This window comes from Apodemus sylvaticus, chromosome 5, assembly GCF_947179515.1.
Source record: "Apodemus sylvaticus chromosome 5, mApoSyl1.1, whole genome shotgun sequence".
NCBI classification, from domain to species: Eukaryota; Metazoa; Chordata; class Mammalia; order Rodentia; family Muridae; genus Apodemus; species Apodemus sylvaticus.
The window spans coordinates 149,630,628-149,652,707 of NC_067476.1; the positions used below are offsets into that span (position 1 = coordinate 149,630,628).

At 44.8% G+C, this 22,080-nt stretch overlaps 1 protein-coding gene across 1 annotated transcript in view; it reads left to right on the plus strand.

Annotated features, from left to right (window-relative positions):
• The window catches only part of Stk4 (serine/threonine kinase 4), an 81,838-nt gene that overhangs the window by 18,244 nt on the left and 41,514 nt on the right, over window positions 1–22,080 (plus strand). The window contains exons 6-9 of the mRNA XM_052184233.1: window positions 5,037–5,204; window positions 6,253–6,390; window positions 7,749–7,877; window positions 8,455–8,641. Coding sequence (XP_052040193.1) covers window positions 5,037–5,204; window positions 6,253–6,390; window positions 7,749–7,877; window positions 8,455–8,641 — 622 coding nt within the window. The remainder of the gene's footprint in view (window positions 1–5,036; window positions 5,205–6,252; window positions 6,391–7,748; window positions 7,878–8,454; window positions 8,642–22,080) is intronic.

The following is a 22,080-nucleotide window of genomic DNA, read 5'->3' on the forward strand; positions in this document are numbered from 1 at the left end:
GGCTGGAGAGATGGCTCAGTGGTTAAGAGCACTGACTGCTCTTCCAGAGGTCCTGAGTTCAATTCCCAGCAACCACATGGTAGCTCACAACCATCTGTAACAGGATCTGATGCTCTCTTCTGGTGTGTCTGAAGACAGCTACAGTGTACTCATAAACATAAATAATATAATAAATTTGTAAAAAAAAAAAAAAAAAACCTTTACAAAAAGCATGTGAAGAGTGTATGTGTGTGCGTGCTTGTGGTGTGGCTGCCTGCATACCATGGTGAGGAACACATTTGGGTTCCACTGTGTCTGATGTTTGAGAGAGGGCATTTTGTTATTCGTGGTGCAGATTCCACAAGTTCTCCTCTCTCTACCTCCCATCACCTCGGAGGTCCATAGGCTTACAGATGGGCTTTCAAGCCTGTCGTGATTTCACCAAGTTAGATGTCAGCTTTAGCGATGTCAGATCCAGGTGGGGTTGGAGTTACAGGCATTTGTGGACACCTGATGTGGGTATTGGGAACTAAACTCAGGTCCTGTGATAGAGTAAGACATGCTCTGAGTCACCAAGCACTCCTCTGGCCATCCTTACTGTACAGACATTTCTTTATTTTTGCGAGAGAGTTTTGCAGTATAAGTTTAGCTGCCCTGGAACTCCTGGTCCCCTTGCTTCAGAAGGCTGGGATTCGATGCCTGTGCCAAGGCCTGCTTTCTAAACCCTTCTGTAGTGTCTTTGAAGCCAGCATTGTTGTTCTGATTTCCACCTGGGCCATCCTCTTTGCCAGCAGTCTCTAAGCCGTTTGGAAGGGTTCGTGTTGCAGTTAGGTTGTTCTTCAGTTTCCCCGTGACCTGCCATCTGCTTCCCAGATGACAGAACTTTTTGGCTCTGCTTTGCATTGTTAGATTGTTTGGGGAAGAAGTGACAATAAGATGCATTTGTCCAGTCTTTAGCAGAAATCTGCAATTTTTCTGTTTTTGAGACAGTCTTCTGTAGCCCAGGGTGGTGTTAGACTCCATCCCTCTGCCTCAGCCTTTTGGGTTAGCAGCACAGGACTGTCTGTCAGGCTCAGTGTTTGATGAAGCTTGGGTTTTGCTGTGTGAATGTGCTGTTGCACACTGGGTGCTTGCTGACTTTGTTTTGAAGTTCCTACTGCCACAGTGTGGTGGCAGGAGGCCGCAGATTGTTAAGTGTGTATTTGATTTTTGTCCTTAGGACAGTGCCCACTCCCTCCCCCTTTTAATTTTTAAAGGATATGTTCTTATTGTGCAGCCTTCTCTGGCCTCTGTAAAACAGGCTGACCACCAACTCGGGGCGACCCGGCTTCTGCCTCCCGAGGGCAGTGAGTGCCTGCTTCATCACTCCAGGCTTCCTTCCCTCCCCTTTAGGCACAGCCTCATCCTGTAGCTGAGACTGGCCTGGGATTCACTGTGTGGCCTGGTCTTGAAGCCTCCGTCTGCCGAGGGTGCTGGGAGTACAAGTGTGAACTGAGGACTGGCTGGGCAGGCTCAGATTCATCCTCTGTTCTCCCCCATCCCTCCCCAGCACACTTCTCTCAAAGTATTGGGTGCAATGCCTTTGGAAGCCAGAAGAGGGTGTTGGATCTTTTGGAGCTGGAGTTATAGGTGGTTGTGAGCCACTCCACATGGGTGTTGGGAAACAAATTCAGGTCTTCCAGAAGACTAGGGAGTGCTCTTAACCACTGAGCTGTTTTGCCTGCCCTTTAGTTTCCAAATTTTATTTAGGAAAATTTCCCTCCCTTCCTCCTTCCCTCCCTCCCTCTCTCTGGATTTTTATCTTTGGTGTTCTGTTCCAGCATCACATATCAGTTCCTCTATACTTCAGTGTTCTTCTGGGTTTTGTTTTTTATATCTGAGAATTACCTTATTTGAACTTATTTTGGTAAAAGTAAGTTCCTCCTCCTCCTCCTCCTTCTCCTCTTCCTCCTCCTCCTTTTCTTCCTCCTCCTCCTCCTTCTCCACCTCTTCCACCTCCACTACAGGGTATCATTACACAATACTGGCTGGTCTAGAACTTTGATGTAGACCAGGTTGGCCTTGAACTCAGAGATCTGCCTGCCTTTAGCTCCAAATACTGGGGTTAAAGGTATGTGCCACCACCCTTGGCCAGTGCTTTGTAGTTTGGGGATATTCTGTTCTTAGCATGCTATTTTGAACACTTTAAATTGTCTGTGTGGGATAGAGAGCTGGCTTTTGATTGTGTACATTTGTAGTTCTATGAGCCAGTTTCTGGCTTTAACGCTTTCTGTTGCTCTGTTGTACTTAGTAACTCTGTAACTAATTGGAGTTTAGGAAACTCTGGTTACTTATTCTCAAAACGCTTTCCTTTATGTGAGTATCCCTTTCTGGTTTAAATAATCTAGTAAAAACAACTTTGAAAGCATGCTGGCAAGTTTGAGGTTTCAGCTAAGGAAATGATGAAGCCCAAGTTGTTTCCTTTGTTGTTGTTGTTGTTGTTGTTTAAATTTGGTGGACAGTGTGAGGTTAGTTCAGAAGTGCCACCTGCCGTAGCTCCTAACAGACATAACCGAAGTCACAGGCACTTCAGCAGTATGGGAACAGGGATGGGACATTTCCTGTGTTTGGAAGCCCTTTCCCTAACTGCTCATCAGTTGTAGCAAGATTCTGGGAAAGTGTTAACCTGCTTATTAGTGTAGTAAGTGCTGTATAGCCTTCCTCAAACCACAGGTGAGACTGGGGACTGGTTTTTATATCTCAGCTTTAAGACAATTTTTCTAATGGCACATCTAAACTAGGGAGTGTCACCTGAATCTGTAAGATGGAAAACAAATGGGTTCTGCCTCCCAGCTGTGTGCTTCCTAACTGCTCGTCACCCCGGCTGTGCCCTTCCTAACTGCTCGTCACCCCGGCTGTGCCCTTCCTAACTGCTCGTCACTCCGGCTGTGGCCCTTCTGCTGCACTGGCCTTTCTGTTGACTGGTCATTGCATTGTCTTGACTATTGTTTTCACAGAAATAAAGCTGTATTCTTCATTATTTTGTAAACCTTTTTTTTGGTGTTGCAGTAGCTTACACATTTTCCATACCTGTTTCCAAACCTTCATTTATTTTTGTTTTCACAGAAATAAAGCTGTATTCTTCATTATTTTGTAAACCTTTTTTTTGGTGTTGCAGTAGCTTACACATTTTCCATACCTGTTTTCATTTGCTATTTAGTTCTGTCTAGCCTCAAAATTAAGATCCTTTTGCTGTGTCTTTCATGTGCATAGGCTGTGTTCACTCTGCTCGCCTCTTTGGAGAATTTTTAATGTGGTATTTCAGTATATACGTGTAGATGTTATAATACTTCTTTTTCTTTTTGAGCAGGGTCTTATTAGGTATCCCAGGCTGGCCTGGAACTTGCTATGTGGACCAGAATGGCCTAGAAAGTATGCACAAAGATCCATTGCCTCTGCCTCTTGGGTGCTGGGATTAAAGGGCACGTATTTATTTATTTATTTATTTATTTATTTATTTATTTATTTATTTATTTTTGGTGTTTTGGAGTTTTGGTTTTCCCTGAGACAGGGTTTCTCTGTATAGCCCTGGCTGTCCTGGAACTCACTCTGTAGACCAGGCTGGCCTCCAACTCAGAAATCCGCCTCCCAGAGTGCTGGGATTACAGGCGTGCCTGCCTGGCTGCTCTTAACTTGTTTATGCTTTTGAGACTTAAGTTTCATTCTAGGTTCCCTGCCATTCTGGAACTCACTGTGCAGCCCAGGCTGGCCTTGGTTCTCTGTGATCTTACCTCAGCTCCCCGAGGACTCAGGTTTCAAGTGTTAGGCACCTGTGTGGTGATTTTTTTTAATTATCATTATTATTATTATTATTATGTAACTCAGGTTATAAGTGTTAGGTGCTTAAACAATTATTTACTGAGATGGAGTACCACAGCACTGTCTACCTGCTTTTGAGCTCCGTTGTTCAGGTGGCCTCCCAAGTAGCTGAGGTGTGGATCCCTGGCTTGGTGGTCCCTGATCACGAACATTCTAGTCTTGTGTTTTGGGGTACTTATGTGTAAGGTAAATGTCTAGAAAGATGCGTGGATAGAGAGATACAGATATTTTAAAGTTTACTAAATATTGCCAGTTGGTGAGGTTGTACTACCTCATATTCCAGTGATCTTAGGTTTCAGTTGTTTTTTATCAGTACTGGCTTAAATTTTTAAAACTGTAATAATTTTGTATTTTAATAATTGAAAATTTGTACGGTCCTTGGCCATTTGAATTTCTTAGTGACTTGTCTCATTATGCGTCGAGCATTGTTTTTAGATCTGTTCCAAGTACAAGGCATTGTTTTTCTTTTTTAAATGTTTTTTATTCTTTGAGAATTTTATACAATATATTTTAATCATATTTTTCCCCTCTCCAGATCCTCTCTACCACCTCCTGCCCATCCGTTCTGGATGGCTCCTGAACATAGGAATTTTTGTTGTTGTTATTTAATTTTTTTGTTTTTGTTTTTAAGAAAGCAAACAAAGAAAAGATAACAGGGAGTCCAGCTTCTGTTGGCCAGCTCCTTCTGAGCATGAGGCCTGTCCTGGAGCAGGGGTGGTGGTCTCAGGGCACTCTGAAGAAAACAGATGTTCCTTCTCCCAGCAGCTGTCAGTTGCAAATAGCTTCTTGGTTGCGGGTGGGACTTTGTCTCACCTCCCTGCACACTGTCCAGTTGTGGAGGGCCTCTGTGACCTGCAGAAACTTCTCTGGTAACGGTTGAGTGATGCTGATGTTTGGGTGTAGCAGCGTGTCTTGAGGAGTTGTTTTATTGCTGTGTCATTTAGCAGAGTAAAAGAAGCAAGTGTCCCTTAGAGCTGGTGACCTAGTCTCAGGTTCTTGGACTCATTAACAGCGTCAGCTGGGCTCCATCCCGCGGAGGGAGCCCTAATGAAATCTAAGCAAAAAGCAATTGGTCAGTCTCCGACCGACATCACGCCACCATCTACCACTGGGTGTGAACAAAGCAGTTTTCAATTGTTCAAACCGTTTCTGTTCTCGGCAGTTTTCACTTCATGTTGGTCTCCCCCTTTCCCTTTTAGGATACCATGGCAAAGAGGAACACGGTGATAGGAACACCGTTCTGGATGGCTCCTGAAGTTATTCAGGAGATTGGGTACAACTGCGTGGCAGACATCTGGTCTCTGGGAATAACGGCCATCGAAATGGCTGAAGGGAAGCCGCCCTACGCGGATATCCACCCCATGAGGGTAAGCACAGAGAGCCAGTCGGGCGGGCAGCTGCCACATCAGTAGAAAGTTAGGTGGCAGCTTCCTCGGCTGCATGCTAAACAAGAATTGAATATAGTCCTTTCTCCATTCCAGAGCCTGTGGCTGCTTGGCAGTCTCCTTGAAGGATATAGGCTGTAGGGTATGGAAATGTGTACGTTGACTTACAAATTATATACATTATGTTTTCTTCAGGGTGGTTTTGCACTTGCATCACTGTCCACCATTTTGGTTCATATATTGTCTTTTTCATGCTTTCTTTGGTTCATGAATCCTCAGACTCAAAGGCAACGCCTAGTCTATAAACTTTCTTTAGTCTATAGACTATAAACTAGTCTATAAAAGAAAACTTTCTAAAGGAATTTTCAGGATAGCTAGGATTATACAGAGAAAAAAACCCCTGTCTTGGAACACCCCCCCCCCCAACCCCCCAATAATTTAAATTTTTTTTAATTTTAATTTTAATTTTTTTTATTTTTTTATTTTTTTTAGATTTGGTTTTTTTCAAGACAGGGTTTCTCTGTGTAGCCCTGGCTGTCCTGGAACTCAGAAATCCGCCTGCTTCTGCCTCCCAGAGTGCTGGGATTACAGGCGTGTGCCACCACCACCCGGCTTATTTTTATTTTTTTGCAGAGAGATGACTTGAGGGTATGGAAAAACAGCTTAGTAGCAGAGCTCCTGCTTGGCCTCCACAGGCCTCGTGTTCAGTCCCTAGTGCCACAGCCTCTCTTTAGCTGCCCCTCCCCTCTCTCATACACACACACACACACACACACACACACACACACACACACACACGAAAGTATTTTTTATTGTTTTTGACCTTTTACGGTTTAGAGCAGAACTGCTTGTGAGCAGAGGGAAGGAAGGAGCCCAGTTCCGCTGCTCTCCGGTGCCGTGCTCTGTGTGCACAACTTCCTGGGTTATTATTATGGTGTTTGGATAAGTAAAGGCTTTTACTAAGCAGATGTAGTTGTTTGTATTGAAGTGTCATCTTTATTTTACCTGATCTATTTTTGTTTTAAACTAGGCAATATTCATGATTCCTACAAACCCTCCTCCCACATTCCGTAAGCCAGAGTTGTGGTCGGATAACTTCATGGATTTTGTGAAGCAGTGTCTGGTAAAAAGCCCGGAGCAGAGAGCCACGGCCACTCAGCTCCTACAGGTAGAGGCTGCATCTCTAAGCCACTTATACACTGCTAAGTTGCTTGCTTGGAAGCAGTGACGAGGAATGAGACATTCCTTGCTGGGAGAGAGGGTTAAAGCTGCTGGGATGGAAGGTCATAGAAGATACCTAACCTGCAAAACAGAGCGGTGACGGAAGGAAGTGCATCACCCGTGAGTTTAGATTTAAGGGCAGTAAAAAGCTCAGAAACAACTTCTGTCACCAGGCAGAGGAGTGGGTGGGAATGGCTCAAGACCAATGTCAGGCCGTGTGTGTGTGTGTGTGTGTGTGTGTGTCTGTGTGTCTGTGTGTCTGGTAAGAGTGGAAGGAAACGTGCAAGTGCAGAGGACAAGGGGATGTGTTAGTGTTGCCAACAGCCCCGTTCTTCATAGTGTATTGTCAAATGTGCCTGGAGGAAGTGATGCTGAGGCTCATGGAAGAGTCTTCTGCTCTGCAGTCTCCCCTCATGCTGAGGCACCCTTTCATTTTAGAGTACCTAACAAAGGCTTGGTGGCATCTACCTTGATGGTGATGGGGGCAGGGATGTACTATCCCTGCAAGGAGGAAATATGGGGCGCTGTCAGAATAAGTTTGGATATATAGGTAAACTCCTGCAAAGAATCCCTGCATGTAACTCTAACAACCAGGGATTGTTGTCTGCCAAGGCAGGAGGACATAAGATGGAGCAGGTAAGATGTCTTGGAGGGCAAAGGTGTCCCCCTCCGGCCTGGAACCCGAATTCAAACCCTGGGACTGAGGGAGTGGAGATGGACGCTCTCAATAAAATAAAGACAAAAAAACCTCTAGATGAGATAGAAATGGCATAGGTCCAAATGGTCATCTGTCTTCTTAGAATCATGAAATAAGCATGGCTTTGTGCCATGGGTTTGAAGAGAAAAATTAGACCCACTGATTTTTTTTTAAAGATTTATTTATTTTATGTGTATCTGAGTACACTGTAGCTGTCTTCAGACACATCAGAAGAGGGCATTACATCTCATTACAGATGGTTGTGAGCCACCATGTGGGTGCTGGGAATTGAACTCAGGACCTCTAGAAGAGCAGCAAGTGCTCTTAACTGCTGAGTCATCTCTCCAGCCCGATCCACTGACTTATATGACAGATATTGCCAGATTTCTATTACGTGCCATGTACTATTATAAAGTAAAAATATGTCTGGGCAGTGGTGGTACGGTGCATGCCTTTAATTCCAGCACTCGGGAGGCAGGTGGGTCTCCAAGTTCGCGGCTAGCCTGGTCTGCAGAGTGAGTTCCAGGACAGCCAGAGCTACTCCGAGAAGCCCTGTGTCCAGAAACCAAAGCAAACCGTGTCCATTGTTCTCCCCTTTCTTCTTTCAGCACCCATTTGTTAAGAGTGCCAAAGGAGTGTCAATACTGCGAGACTTAATTAACGAAGCCATGGATGTGAAACTGAAGCGCCAGGAAGCCCAGCATCGGGAAGTAGACCAGGGTGATGACGAGAACTCAGTGAGTGGCGGCTCCATGATGGGTCCGGGGTGCGTGCTGCTTAGTCTCCCTGCCACAGAAGCCTGGCAGGTCGCTGCTGTGGTCAGCTCTTTGTCCCGCTGGACGCCGCTCAGTGCTGCTGGACGCTGTGGCTGGGTCTGTGCTTGCCCTTTGCTCAGTGTTTTCTTAAGACACATTTTGTCATTCGCCCCCTGTGTCATTTATCCAGTTTATCTATTTATTAAAAAGACAGTGAGAGAGACAGAGGCAGAGACATCTCCTAGTTTGCAGACTTGGTCTATCCAAGCTCTTCTAAAGTTCTCCTACTGTGTTCGGGAGTCACCTGCAACATTGAGATTCCAAGGGTGCTTTTGTCCAGACCTGTGCTGGACGAGGAGGACAGTTGTCACATAGGTGACTTTGTGATCATCCCTGGTTAAACAAGTGCTTTTCAGTTTCTAAGGTGCATGTGCAACCTGGAGAGGTGTCAGATCCAGGTCTGTTTGCACCAAGATGAACACCAAGATGAGTAACAGTAATTCAGAAAATTCAGTCTTTGATGACATTAGCTCCAGTTTAAGGCTCTGCTCCTTCACAGGAGGAGGATGAAATGGATTCTGGCACGATGGTTCGAGCCGCCAGTGATGAGATGGGCACTGTCCGAGTAGCCAGCACGATGAGCGGTGGAGCCGATACCATGATCGAGCACGGTGACACGTTGCCGTCCCAGCTGGGCACCATGGTGATCAACGCAGAGGACGAGGAAGAGGAAGGAACCATGAAAAGTGAGGCTCTGACAAGACACTGACTGATCCAGAGATCTCACAGGGTCTCACAGCCTGCTCTCTCAGTCGGGGATCTTGGTTCTGCTGCTTTAGCTGAGTTCCTCAGAGGAAGAGAGACACTCAGTAGGAGCTTTGGTTGGAGGGCTGTGAGGAGCAGGAGGCAGGGGAGGAAGAAGCTGGCAGTAGGCTGTGGGAGGGAGTTGGCCTTTGAAGCCCAGTGGTTCTCCTCTCCTCTCCTCTCCTCTCCTCTCCTCTCCTCTCCTCTCCTCTCCTCTCCTCTCCTCTCCTCTCCTCTCCTCTCCTCCCCTCCCCTCCCCTCCCCTCCCCCTCCCCTCCCCTCCCCTCCCCTCCCCTCCCCTCCCCTCCCCTCCCCCCTCCTCTCCCCCTCCCCTCCCCTCCCCCTTCCTCTCACCCTCCCCTCCCTTCCCCTCCCCCTTCCTCTCCTCTCCCCTCCTCTCCCCTCCCCTTCCTCGCCCCTCCCCTCCCCCTCCCCCCTCCCCCTCCCCTCCCCTCCCCTCCCTTCCTTGTCCTCATGCTCTCACTGGAGGCTTCTCCTGGAGGAGAGCACATTTACTGTTGTGATGCAGATCTTCAGTGTTCAGTTAATCATAGCTCACTGACAGCCAGTCAGAGATAATCTGTTCTGTTAAGTCTTCAGGAGATCCCTTCTTTTTCCTCTCTCTCTCTCCTAGTCTTCCCTTCCTGCTGTGTTTTTTCTTCTCCCTCCTTTCTTTCCTCCCCTCACTCTCCCTCACTCTCTTTGCTGGGGATTAAATGCCTGAGCCTCAACAGTGCTCGGTAAGCCTGTACCAGTGAGCTCCACCCCAGCCAGCGCTCCTGCCTTTTGAGACAGATTCTTTTCATGTTGCCCAGGCTTATTGCTAACTTATAGGCTCAAGCTGTTGCCTGTGGTCAGAGTCTAGGCCTGGTGTTTCCAGGTTTTGTCATTGTTTTTGAGGAAAGAAAGAAAAGTGCACATTGTGTGTAGAGTAGCAAGACAATTTTCTTTAGGCAAAGCCCAGGTCAGAATACCGAGAAGAGAGCAGTAGGCCACAGGAAGGCACAGTTACTGCCTGAGGCTTCTTTTTGTGAGCATCTAGTTGAGGGAGGGACTGGTTTAAGGGAAGTGGTTTGGGTGGTTCTCTATGTTGCTTGATAGATTAGTTTATATGATCACTTCCCCCTCTGTACATGTCTCTTTTTATAATGCAGCTGACTTACTTAGGGGAGTTCTGCTTTCCTAAAAGTTCACTTGAGAACACACTTCTAGTTCCTGCCAGATCTACCTTTCCTGTCTTTTGCCTGGACATGAAAAGAATCTGACTGCTTAGTGTTTGCCTAAGTTTGATGGTTGTCAAGGGTCAGGAAAAGCCTGTTCCATTCTTCATAGTAGGGTGCATGTGTACCCTGGTCAGATGTCGGTCCTAAATTGCTAACAGGTTGCTAGGTGCAACAGAGGGGTGGGTGCCTGTGACTAGTAGGGATGGAAAAGGACCTACCTAGGTCTTCAAGTGACGCTTAGTGGACTCCCTGGTTGTTCAACTATTCCTACTGCTTGCTGCCTCAGTGGGTCCCCGTGCCTCAGGCTCCAGTCATCCGCGTCGAGGTGTGTGCCACAGACCTGGGTTCTTTCCCTCTGTCCTGGCTGTCCTGTGACTGCCTTCTTTCCTCTGAGTTGGCGTAGAGTACCACACTCTTTAGTGATCTCCTTTCCTCTTGACCTGAGGTACAGCTGACTCACAGAGGGAATAATTAGAGGTTACAAAGTAATAACTGTGGTGTAGAGCTTCAGTTTAGCTTAAACTTTGCATACTTTTAAAGGCCTGGGCTTCCTTGGTCATCAGGTTTTCCCCTTAACTCCCTACCCCCATGCTAGGGATCACACGTGCTCGTCTACTGCTGAGCTGGACCTATCATTTACGGCTTTTCTTCTAATCCAGGGATCAACAAACCAGTGTCTAGGCCAAGCTAGACTGCCGCCCACCTTGGGCAGTAAGGCTCAACTGGAACATAGCCATAACCATTTCTTTGTTGCCTTTGGCTACCTCTGTACTGAAAAGACTGAGTTGAGAACCTGTTAAAAACTGTTGCCTCTAAGGCCTAAAGAATCTGCTGCCTGTTCCTTTACAGACAGAAAGTTTGTTGTCTGGTAGAACACTTGACTAGCATGTGTGAGGGGCCAGGTTTGATCCCAGGGAGGGGCACAACTAAAGGGAAGGGAAGAAAGGTGATCAAGGGGCCTGGCACTTCAAACCTAAGGAAAGGGGTCTCACTGGAAGGACTTACACATAGGGTCTGGAGAGTCCATTAGTGGCTGGCTGCAGGCTGGAGAGGCTGAGAACCTGCAAGCTGCTCAGTCCACAGAACTGGATATCTTCAGCAGTCTCAGTCTGGCTCTGAGGGCCTGCAAGATTCCCAGAGTCACGATAGACGACCAAGAATCTGGAGTATAATGCCAGTGGTGGATGGCAGTGATAGTGTCTGTAGCAGCAACAGGGATGGCTGTGCCAGCAAGAAGCAGAGTCAGGCTGGCAAGCAAGACTTGTTTTTTTACCTCAGAGCTTTCTGTATTTGTTATCTGTCAGATAACAAAGTGCCATCCACTCTCGGGGAGAGAGAGAGAGACTTCTCCATCGGTCCTTCCCGGTAAATGCCCTCACAGCTTGACATCAGTTGTATCTCTAAGTTGGTCCCTGGTGTCATCAAGTACAGGGAAGGACATGAGTTCTAATATTAGGTGTAGGCCAAGGGTGTTGCCAAAGGATGGTAGAAGGGTATTTACCACGTGCTGGGGCTTCTTATAGAAAGGCAGCAAGCTTGGCAGCACGCAGGCAGGTGGACGTGCCCAGCAGAGGACTTCTTGTGTCTCAGACACTGGCAGGGCAGTGTTCTCCTGTGTCTCTGCTCTTCACCTTCCAGATGGTGGCTTACATGGTGATCACTAACCTCTTGTTTTCAAAGGCAAAATAGTTCCCTTTTGGGGGGGGGGCTCAGATTAATTATCTCTGAGACTGAAAGGAATTGGTCGATTCATAAAGTGATAAAACTTCTGGAATGAGTTCTTTATCAGGCATTTAAAAAGTTCAGATCTGGGGCTGAAGAGATCACCCCACAGTTCAGAACATTGCCCTTATTCCAGAGGACCTGAGTTCGCTTCCCAGCACCTGCAGCAGGTGCTTCATAACCACTTGGAACTCCAGCCTCATGAGATCCAGTACCCTCTTGAGACTTTGAAGACACTTCCTCTCACACATGAAGAGACTTCTTGCCGTAAATACATAATTAAAAACAAATCTTAAAATAAAAGGTCAAACCTGTGACTTGGCAAATTCCTCTACTAGGAATCTACTAGGCCCAAGGAAACAAAGATATCATTTATGAATTTTTCCCAGACATACTATTGTAGATTATTGTATATATAAAAATATCAGGTACAGTCCAGCCTTAGCTGAGATCTAAAGGAGAATGGACATTAACCAGTCATTACTTGTGTAAAAACACATTGGTAATTCTTGTTGTTTGTAGAATACGTGCAGGGCAGACTCTCTGTTATCTTTGAATGAGTGCTCTGAAAGAACTGGTCTCAGTAATGAAGATGAAATTCCTGAGTGAGTTGTCAGTATTGGGCTTGTTGTACTTCCACTGTGCCAGCAGAGGGAGCTCTGTGATAGGCAATGGACTGAAATTGTGTTCCTGGTCAAGCTCTTTGATAGCCTTTCCATGATAACATTTATTTTGGATCAAGACTATTATTTATTTATATTTAAGATTTTATTTTATGTGTTTGAATGTTTTGCCCATATGTATGTCTATGCACACATGTGGCTAGTGCCTGCAGGGACCAAAAGAGGTTATTGAATCTCTTGGAACCAGAGTTACTGTGAGCTGTAGGTGCTGAGAGTTGGGCCTGGGTCCTCAGGAAGGGCAGCCGGTGCTGCTAGCTGCTCAGACGTCTCTCCACCCTCACCTGTAAAGCTGTCGTGAGTTACCACAGCAACCCTGGGGCATGGCCTTCCTTTCCTTGAGTTAGGAGGTTGGATACTTGGCTGAGTTGCAGCACTTCAGCCCAGCCTCTTCCTCTCAGGTTGCTAGGAGACTTTAGTTGGAGTTGGTTTTGTCGTTCGTAAGCACAGTGCCACACATAGCTTTTTAAATGTCATCAGTTAAGTGGTCCCAACCAAATAATAGAATAGGACTTCAAAACTGAACAACTCAGTGCAGAACTTATTTTGGGGAAAGGCTATACTATGTAGGAAAACAAGTGTTAAAGATGCTTTATAACCGATTATTGCTTGGTATATCCCGATTTTGGTTTTGGAAGTGCAGGAACTGGAACCTTGGGGTTCCTGCATGGTGGGTATGCACTGCTGAGCTATATGGCACCTCGTTTTAAAAAAGTAATCTGAACAGCCTTTTACTGATCTGCAGAATCTGTGTGTTTTTGGTCCTGACTTTTTGGTGTGCAGTTTGTGCTTTGCAGGTGTTTTGCCCTAGCTTATGATGTGCTGCTGTTGCAGTCATTCTTAGCAGCAGCCTTTTCCTGACATTAGACTGTTCCAGGTCTTCTTACACAGTATTATTTTTGTGTTCTTCAAGAAATTTTGCTGGGTGGTGATGGTGTACCCGTTCAATCCCAGCACTAGGGAGGCAGAGGCAGGTGGATTTCTGTGAGTTCAAGGCCAGCCTGGTCTACAGAACAGGTTCCAGGACAGGCAGGGCAACATAGAGAGGCTGTTTTGAAAAACCAAAAGAAAAAAGAAGTTTCTTTTTACCTAGATACCTTGAAAGTAGTAAATGTTTAAAGGGTTGTAAAGTCTTGCTGTTCACAGATGTTCTTTAATCATGAATTTCTTCTTGTTTGTACTATGAGTTGTAGTCATATTCAAATGTATGGTCCAGTCACCTTTGCATGTATTTTGTGACCATTTATCTAAAATAGATTCCTTGCCCCCTCCCCTTTCTTTCCAATACAGATTGCTGTTTGAAATTTCTGTTACAATGATCTCATATCAGTTTCAGGACCAGTGTACCCACTTTTGTATTATACCACTGGGATTTTAGTTGATTGCTTTAAGTACATAACAAACAGTTCCAGGGTTTACACAGCATATCTCTAGAAAACTGTAGTTCATTTACAGACATGCTCTGTATATTTGTGTATGTGTATATTTGTCTGTCTGTTTGTCTATGTTTTTGTGGGAGAGGTTTCTCTCTGTAGCACTGAAACTCAGTCTTCAGACCAGGCTGGCCTCAAACTCACAGAGATCCACCTGTCTCTTGTCTCCTGAGTGCTGGGATTAAAGGCGTGTACCACTGCCTGGGATATCTATCTTGATGAGGCCTTTTTATATAGCTCAAGCTGGTATCAACTTCTGATCCCTCTGCCTAAGTTTTATGAGTATTGCAACTTCAGGTATGCATGACCACCCTTGCATGTGTGTGCATGTACACGTGTGTGTGCTCATGTGTAGGGCAGAGGTCAACTTTGGGTGTTGTTCCTCAGGAGCTGTTCAACTTGATATTTTGTTTTAATTTTGTTTTTTAAAATATTTTGTTTTTAGTATTTAAAATTGTGTGCACTTTAGTGCAGATACCTCAGGAAGCCTGTGACTTGTATCCCCTGGAGCTGGGTTCCAGGTGCTGGGGAGTCACTGGATACAAGTGCCAGGAAGCGAGTGAACCCTCTGGAGAGCAGCACACCGCACCCTCTTCATGCTGAGTGTCTCTCCAGCCTCCTGCTTAGTTTTAGGATCAGTTCCAAGTTTTTTGTTTTTATGTTGGTTTTTGTTTTTGTTTTATCTTTATAGCTGGTTGTGTTGATGTTTTCAGTGGATTGTTGTATTCATTATCCTACGAGATTCCTAATCTGTAAATTCCCTTTTTATTTTTTATGAAGAAGACCACATCTGTGGATTATGACCTCAGTGTTCCCCCTTTGATCCATACGCCTTTTTTCCCTGGTTCACTCAGATCTTGAATACAGTTGAATAGTGGTGCCTGTTCTTGTCTCGTTGCTCACCTCAGGGAATTAGTTCCTCTAATATCGTAATACTGAGTCTGACTGTGCAGCAGAATCATAGCAATTCTTTTTTAGACTATAGAGTCTTCACCTCTAGCTTTAAAGGTCCTGGAATCAGAACTGGTGTAACCTTGTTTACCAGTTATGCCTTGTTTGATTTTTCTTGCATACTAGTCCGATTACCTGTAGCTTTCCCCCAACTCTAGTTCAGCCTCACTCCACCGTTGATGTGGTACATGTGCTCTTGGTTTTCTTCCCTTCCAGCCTCGGGCACCAGGTGTTGAACCCAGGCACACTGCTCAGGCATCCTGCGGAGCTGCATACAAGCTCTGGGAAGTGTCTTGTTTATTAGAAGCAGGGTTTTGTTCAGTGCGTATCACTGCCAGCCTGGGAGTTGCTGTGTATCCCAGACTGGCCTCAAATTCAAAATTCTCCTGCCTCTGTTTCCTGAATTCTGAAAGTATAGGAATGTGAATTATTCAGAAGAACTTTTTTTCAAACCTACGTGTGTGAAATTTTAAAACTGGGTATGGGTTAGAGAATTGTGCTTAAAGAACGAGGCTTATGTGGTAACAGTTTTTTGGTACTTTTTGAGACATTTGTGGCTTGGCATGTTTGTTGTGAATTTTTGTCAAAGGAGTCTGTGCGTGCTTTAGCAAGATTATGTTTTCTTCTTTTGAAAATATTTAAAAATTGTGCATGTGTGTGCCATGAAGCCATGCTGTGGAAATTAGAGGACAACTTTTGTGGGTTCTGAGAATTCAGCTTAGGTTAGGTCCACAGGCTCAGGTAGCAAGTACTTTATCCAGTGGGCCATCTTGCCAACTTAAGAATGTGTGTCTTCTAGTTGTTTGGTACAGGAATTTATATCTTGTAAACTTAATTTGGTGATTGCCTTTAAATTGGCTATTTTCTACCAATTTTTGATACTTGGTTTTTCAGAGACAAACCCAGCAAAATATGGAAGGAAGGGAGCAGGCTGGTTTGCACAAGTTGTACCTCAGCAGTCCTTTCCTGAGGAGGGCTGACAGGACTAAACATAGCACCTCAGCAGTGTTTCCCTGAGGGGGGCCGACAGGACTAAACAGAGCAGTTCTGACAGGGAACAGACACCTATCAGCTGAAAATTTGATGTCAGGGGCTCTCCCTCTCACTGCTTGCCCGCGCTGTGATGGTGTGGCCTTGTCCTCCCAGCATGTCCAGGTCATGCGCATCAGCTGGCTCTTCCTCCTTCCCAGGCTTGCTGCCAGTCCAGGTAGAAGGAGCGATTGTGTTTGCAGTATTCCAGCCCTTGACTCAGGCCTTTCCAGTTAGACTGTGAACGGAGGGGAGTGAGATGATTTCTTTTTAGGATCTATACTGAGTTCCCAGCATTCTAATTTGCTCCCTAGAGCAGCACACTAATCTGTTGGAAGTAGAATTTTAAAGCATGGTGCTGTAGTTGAGTTTGGGAAGCTCGGGCAGGTGCTGAGGGCATCTACTGTTGTTGTGTTTCCTCCTTTAAGACCGGCGTCCAGGCTCTTGTTGGACTGTCTGTCAGATATGCATTCATCAGAGCAGAGTAAGCGAGAAAATCTTGACTCTTAGCTCGTTTCTTTCCACCTGCAGCTATCTGAAGGATGTTGTTAAAATACAGTCCACGTGCTGACGTCGTCAGTCCCTGAGGCAGAGGATAGAGTTTTCAAGCATGGTGATGAGGATGTGAGTCTTGTTGTGCAGTGTCTGATTGCTTCCATGTACCTGCCACTCTGAATTGACACCGTAGGAAGGTTCTGGATAGGCTGGGGTTGTTTCCTGCCCTGGAGGGAAAAGCAACATTTAATTTTGTTGCAGTTGTCTTGCTGAAGGAAGGCAAGAGTAGAAAGAACATTACTGGAAAGCTTTTTAGAATCAGTCTTTGGCTTGGAGTGTATTTTTGGGTCTGATAGTGAAATCTCCTTAGGGAAGTTATTCCCCCTTTGACCTTCAGTTTTTATGTTTTGTTTTGTCAAACTAATATAGGGTGCTACATATAAAATACTTAGTGTCAAAATGCTCAAAAATGAAAGTGTTATAATAAGCATTTATTCAGAGAGAGAGAGAGAGAGAGAGAGAGAGAGAGAGAGAGAGAGAGAGAGAGAGAGAGTTAAATTTCCTAGCAATAAGAGGATAGCTATTTTAAGAACCAGTTAAACAGCTCAGTATACACGGTGGCAGATTTACAGTTGGCCAGACTGTGGGTCCCTTTGAACCTTCATAGGCCTCAAACTCTTATCTTAACACTGTGGCATTTATTACTGACTGCCTTTATTTCCATCCCTGAAAGGAAATCTCCCTGGCAGACTGCATTTATGAGAAGTTCCCTCCTGGGTGAGCTTTACAATGGAAAAGCAGACTTGGTGCTGAAACTTTTCTCGGACTTTCACAAATAGCTCAAGGTCATCCTTCGAGAACGGAGACCAACTCCATAGCTGTGCAGTCTGTCTTATTGTCTCCACATGTTGGGCTCACTTTTATCTTTAGAAACCATTAACATTCTTGATTTCTTTGGGATGAGCCAAAAAGCGCAGAGCTTGGTGCCTGAATATTCATTCAAGAGCCCAGCCAGACCACAGACCAGGAGTGACAGTCCCAGATCTCCGTGTGACCTGGGTGACGGGCTCAAGGCCTGTGCTTTTGGAATGTAAGGCCCTCCAGTGTGGTCATGCCAGTCAAAGGAGCGGCAAGAGTAGCCATGAGACCTTGCGTTTCCCAGAGGACAGTAGTGCAGTGGCAGGGAGAAGAAAGCAGTGAGCCCAGTGAAGCCTTGGCTGCAGTGTGAGGGCCCGAGGGGTGGGTTTTGTCCACTCGTGTTCTAGCTCCAGAGCCTCCCACTTCTCTGCTGAGGGAGAAGCGGAGGTGTACTCCCTAATATCATCTAAACGGATCTCTAAGAAAAGGAAGCTGGTTTTCTGTAGGAATGTCTACTCTAAAAAATGTCAAGTTTAGTATTTGTTGAAAACATCTACTCAGTACAATCCCTGAGCTATTTCGTAGGATGTACTTTATGCGTGTCACGGCACGTACAGGGACTGCTGACAAGGAACTTAAAGGTTAGAAACGTAAGATGGCGCCCCTTGTCCCTGTCTAGTGCTGTATGCACGCGCCTCACTTTCCGGTCCTACGTGTGAGTGGAACGCCCCCAGATTGTGGCCTCTGGTAGTGATTTGATTAGCTGAGGAGAGGGGCCGGCCCTCCACATATGAAGATAACGAAGGACTTGATGAAAGCCCAGGTGAGTTACAGAAAAAGGATAAGGAGCTTGTGAGAAGGATCTTGTGAGAAGGATTGTCAAGAGTCAGAAAGTAGACAGGGTGCGTTGAGTATTGACATTGGCTGAAGCACATGTGGGCATGGTCAGCTTTTAAATGGAATTGAGTGCCCAGATAAGGAGTTTGAACTTGATACTGTTGTTAGGGGGTGTGCCAAGACACTCTGGCCAAAAAAGCTGACCCAGTCTCAGGAGATTGATGCAGTACCAGGGATGGATCATCCTTACTAGTGACTGTTGCATCTTCAGATGGCTCTCCCCAGTGCTTTAGCTGGGAGCCCTTGAAAACGCTGAGCTAGACTTCTCTTGTAATCCATATGCAGCTCATTAGCATTAAGATGGCTTGTGAGCCACTGTCTAGAAAACAAGTCAGTTCATACAGATGCAGTTGCCCGGTTACCAGGAAGAGAGTCTTTCTGAGCTCTAGGGCATCTTACCCTCAATTCTTAGTGGTTTCAAGAACATCCAAACATTTGTGGTTACATAGACTTGGATAATGACTTTATGTAAATGAATGACTAGATACATCTGAAACCCATAACTGCTCCTTAACAAAAACAAAACCAGAAACCACATATACCATAAATGCTAGATTCCAAAAACAAACCTTCTATGATGCATTTACATTATATTATAGCTCATTGTTTTAAAATAGAGGGAAACATTGAGATATTGCTGGAGTTTTTGTTTTGCAAATGTTTTTGCATGGAGCCCAGAAGAAATTGTAGGCTTGTGCCCACTTTGATACTTTGAACAGAATTACTACTTAGATTAAAAACAAGTTATGGTGAGAATTAAGAAAAGGCTAGGTTGACAGTTGTGGTTCAGTTAGTGACAGTTCGAAAGTGAAGGTTTGGGATGAAAGAGCTGTCACGTTTGCCGTCTGATAGATGGACATGCCAGAGGAGATATGCGCTCCAGCGTTTGGTCAAGCTCCCCTGGAGTGTGCCTGTCCTGACGTTATTTTACACTTCTCAGAAGCATATTGTAGAGGCAGGGGTCTTGTCTCTTTATTTCAAGATGGAGTTATTAGTACAATTTACGTACCATGGAGTTTCCTTATTTAGAGTATACAGTATGCATGAATAACACCAGTATTTAATTTTTAAAGTTTTACTATTTTAAACTGGGATATAATTTATATAAAGTTTACTGTTTTAAAGCATGCAGGTTCATAGATTCTAGTATGTTTACAATATCTTATGAGATAGTGACTATTAAATCCCAGGTATTTGATTCATTCATTCATTCTTTCTTTCTTTCTTTCTTTGTTTCTTTATTTCTTTTTTAAGATTTATTTATTATGTTAGTACACTGTAGCTGTCTTCAGACACCCCAGAAGAGGGCATCAGAACCCATGGTGGGTTGTGAGCCACCATGTGGTTACTGGGATTTGAACTCAGGACCTCAGAAGAACAGTTATTGCTCTTATCTGCAGAGCCATCTCTCCAGCCACTATCTGATACTTGCAAAGCAACTCTTACTCTGTTGTCAGCTACTTTCCTACTCTTCTTCTTCTGTGCATTTGCTTCTTCTCAATATTTAATATAAATAGACTTAGACAGTATGTTTCTCTTTGGGTCTGACACTTTTGTATAATTCTTCCAAGGTTTACCTAAGGTGTATCAGTGTTTAAATCATTTTTTATTGGTGTATGTAAACATGTGTGCATGAATATGTATATGTGTGCATGGTATGTGTGCATGGTATGTGTGCATGTGTGTATATATGGTATGGGTGGGGTGCGCAGGCCAGAGGTCAACACCTGGACTCCACTTTGTTTATTGGGTTGGTGGATGTGGTGAGGCTGGCTGGCTCGTGGGCTCCTGGGATCTGCCTGTCTCCTCCTCCCCAGAGCTGAGATGCAGATTAGTGCTGCTGCACCCATCTCTTTTACTGGGGTGCTGAGGATCTGAACTCATTCCTGCCTTCATGCCTTTGGGGTAAGGACTTTACAACTGAGCCATCTCCCCAGCCCATCTTTCAAGTTTTTTTGCTGAATAATTTTCCAGTGTATAGATATACTATATACCTGTTCCTCAGTTGGTAGACATTTGCATCTTGTCTTTCTGCTTTTTTAAAAAAAATTTATTTTATGTATATGAGTACACTGTTGCTATCTTCAGACACACCAGAAGAGGGCATCGGATCCCATTACAGATGGTTGTGAACCACCATGTGGTTGTTGGTTATTGGAATTTGAACTCAGGACCTCTGGAAGAGCAGTCAGTACTCTTAACTTGAAGCCATCTTTCCAGCCCGTTTTTCTGTTTACGTAACATTTTTCAAAGAAAGGTTGAGACAAGGACAAGTGCTCATCATTCCTTCCTTTGCCCCGCAGGTTTAGACAAATCGTCCATTCAGTTGAGACGTGGGCTTACAGAGAAGTGGGCCACAGAATGTAGGAGCACATTTATTTCCTGCATCAGATAAAAAGAATCAAAGCAACATGTGGCTGTTTTCATGGTTTGCCCAATCCATTCTCCCTCTGGCTTCAGGTTTCCTGTACATTCAGCTGAATGTGTTCATTTCCTTTGATACATGCATCTGAAAAACTATTCTAGTTCAAGTTGAAACAAACCACTCCCTGCCAGCTGAAGCCGGAGGCTGGAGAGGACAGAGCAGCCTGTCTGCAGTCAGCTTGGAGTGGTTTACCTCCCAGCTCTGTCAGGCTGCTGCTCAGTGCTTGACCGTCCAGCTCAAGGCTGCTAAAGAATGGTTCAAAGATAAGGTTCTTGGGAAAATTCCACTCGCTCACCCCTTCTGTACTCAACGATGCTAACATGTTAAGAATCTTCATTTTGGTTTTAGAGAATTCACCAGATGACGTACAGCTCAGGAGGCTTAAAACCTGACAGCTGACATTCACAGTGGTTTTTGTCATAGCTATAAAATCTTAGGCAAACATCTCATCCATAAAACAGGAGTCATAATATCCTTCAAAAGACTGCAAGGAGTTAGTGAAGACCCATTGTGCTAAGCGCGGCACTGGGTAGGTCCTAGTCTGTACAAGTCTCTATACCTGTGGTAGTCAGGAAGTTGGGATAAGTCACAGAAAAGCATCAAACACCTAGTGTTGGTTAAGTTTGCACCTGGGTTTCTAAGGGAAATGCATTTTGTGGATGTAAACATATGAGTGATCACACTCGGGGAACAAGAGAAGATTGTTAAAAATCATTTAGCTTTTGCTGCATAAAAAAGCAGTCCAAAATTTGCTGAATTAAAAAAGCAGCCATATTATTTAAAGCATGATCAGGTAGATTGGAAACCATCTGCACTTGGGTCTTTTTCTGGTCTGGTTGGCTCAGATCGGTGGGCAGCTGGTACAGTAGCGGCTGGGCTGGCTGTTGTGAAGGCCCCGGCTAGGACATCTGGTCATTAGCGCCTCTGTGGCGTTTTACTAGTAGGAGGCTCAGTGGGACTTCTTAGTACTGACATTGATTAGAAGATGTTGAAAGCCTCTGCTGGCTCTGTACATCAAGACCAGAAGTTTAAATCATTGCACCTTCTGGGCTAGGGACTATCTCTTTCAATTTGGAAAAAAAATCATAGTAAAATGTGTACAGTATAAAACTCCAAGCTAGGAATTAGTCTGCTGTGTTATTTCCAAAATTGTCTTTGGCGGCTAAAGATATAGTTCAGTTGCTGGGTTTGATTCCCAGATACAGTACACCCCCAGATGACCTCCCTCCCAAACTGAAATCATATTTACCTCTTTGGTAATTTGATGTATGTAAACTTTGATTGTTTAGTTACAATTAAATTCCCCAAAACAGCATGACTTTCATTCCCAGTTTATGTCTGTATATGTGATTAGATGAAAAAGTTATCTAATCATAAAACATAGTTTGGGGTGGGTGTCTTTGAATCCTAATTCACGTGAGGGATAGCCAAGACTTTAGAGTGGACAGCTCAAGGTGAAAGCCAGCCATTGAGAGGATTTCGTATTTGTGATTCTTAGTTGCTGAAAGAAAAAGAGAATGGTTTCATTTATTTATTTATTCCTCCAAAAATATTAGGAATTTTTTAGGGCTTGGGGATGGCTGTTGTTGTAAAGTAAGTGAAATACGAGGAGAGCAAATGCCACTTATCATCTAAGCAGTGGTAGAAAGAGGTATGTTATATCTCCTA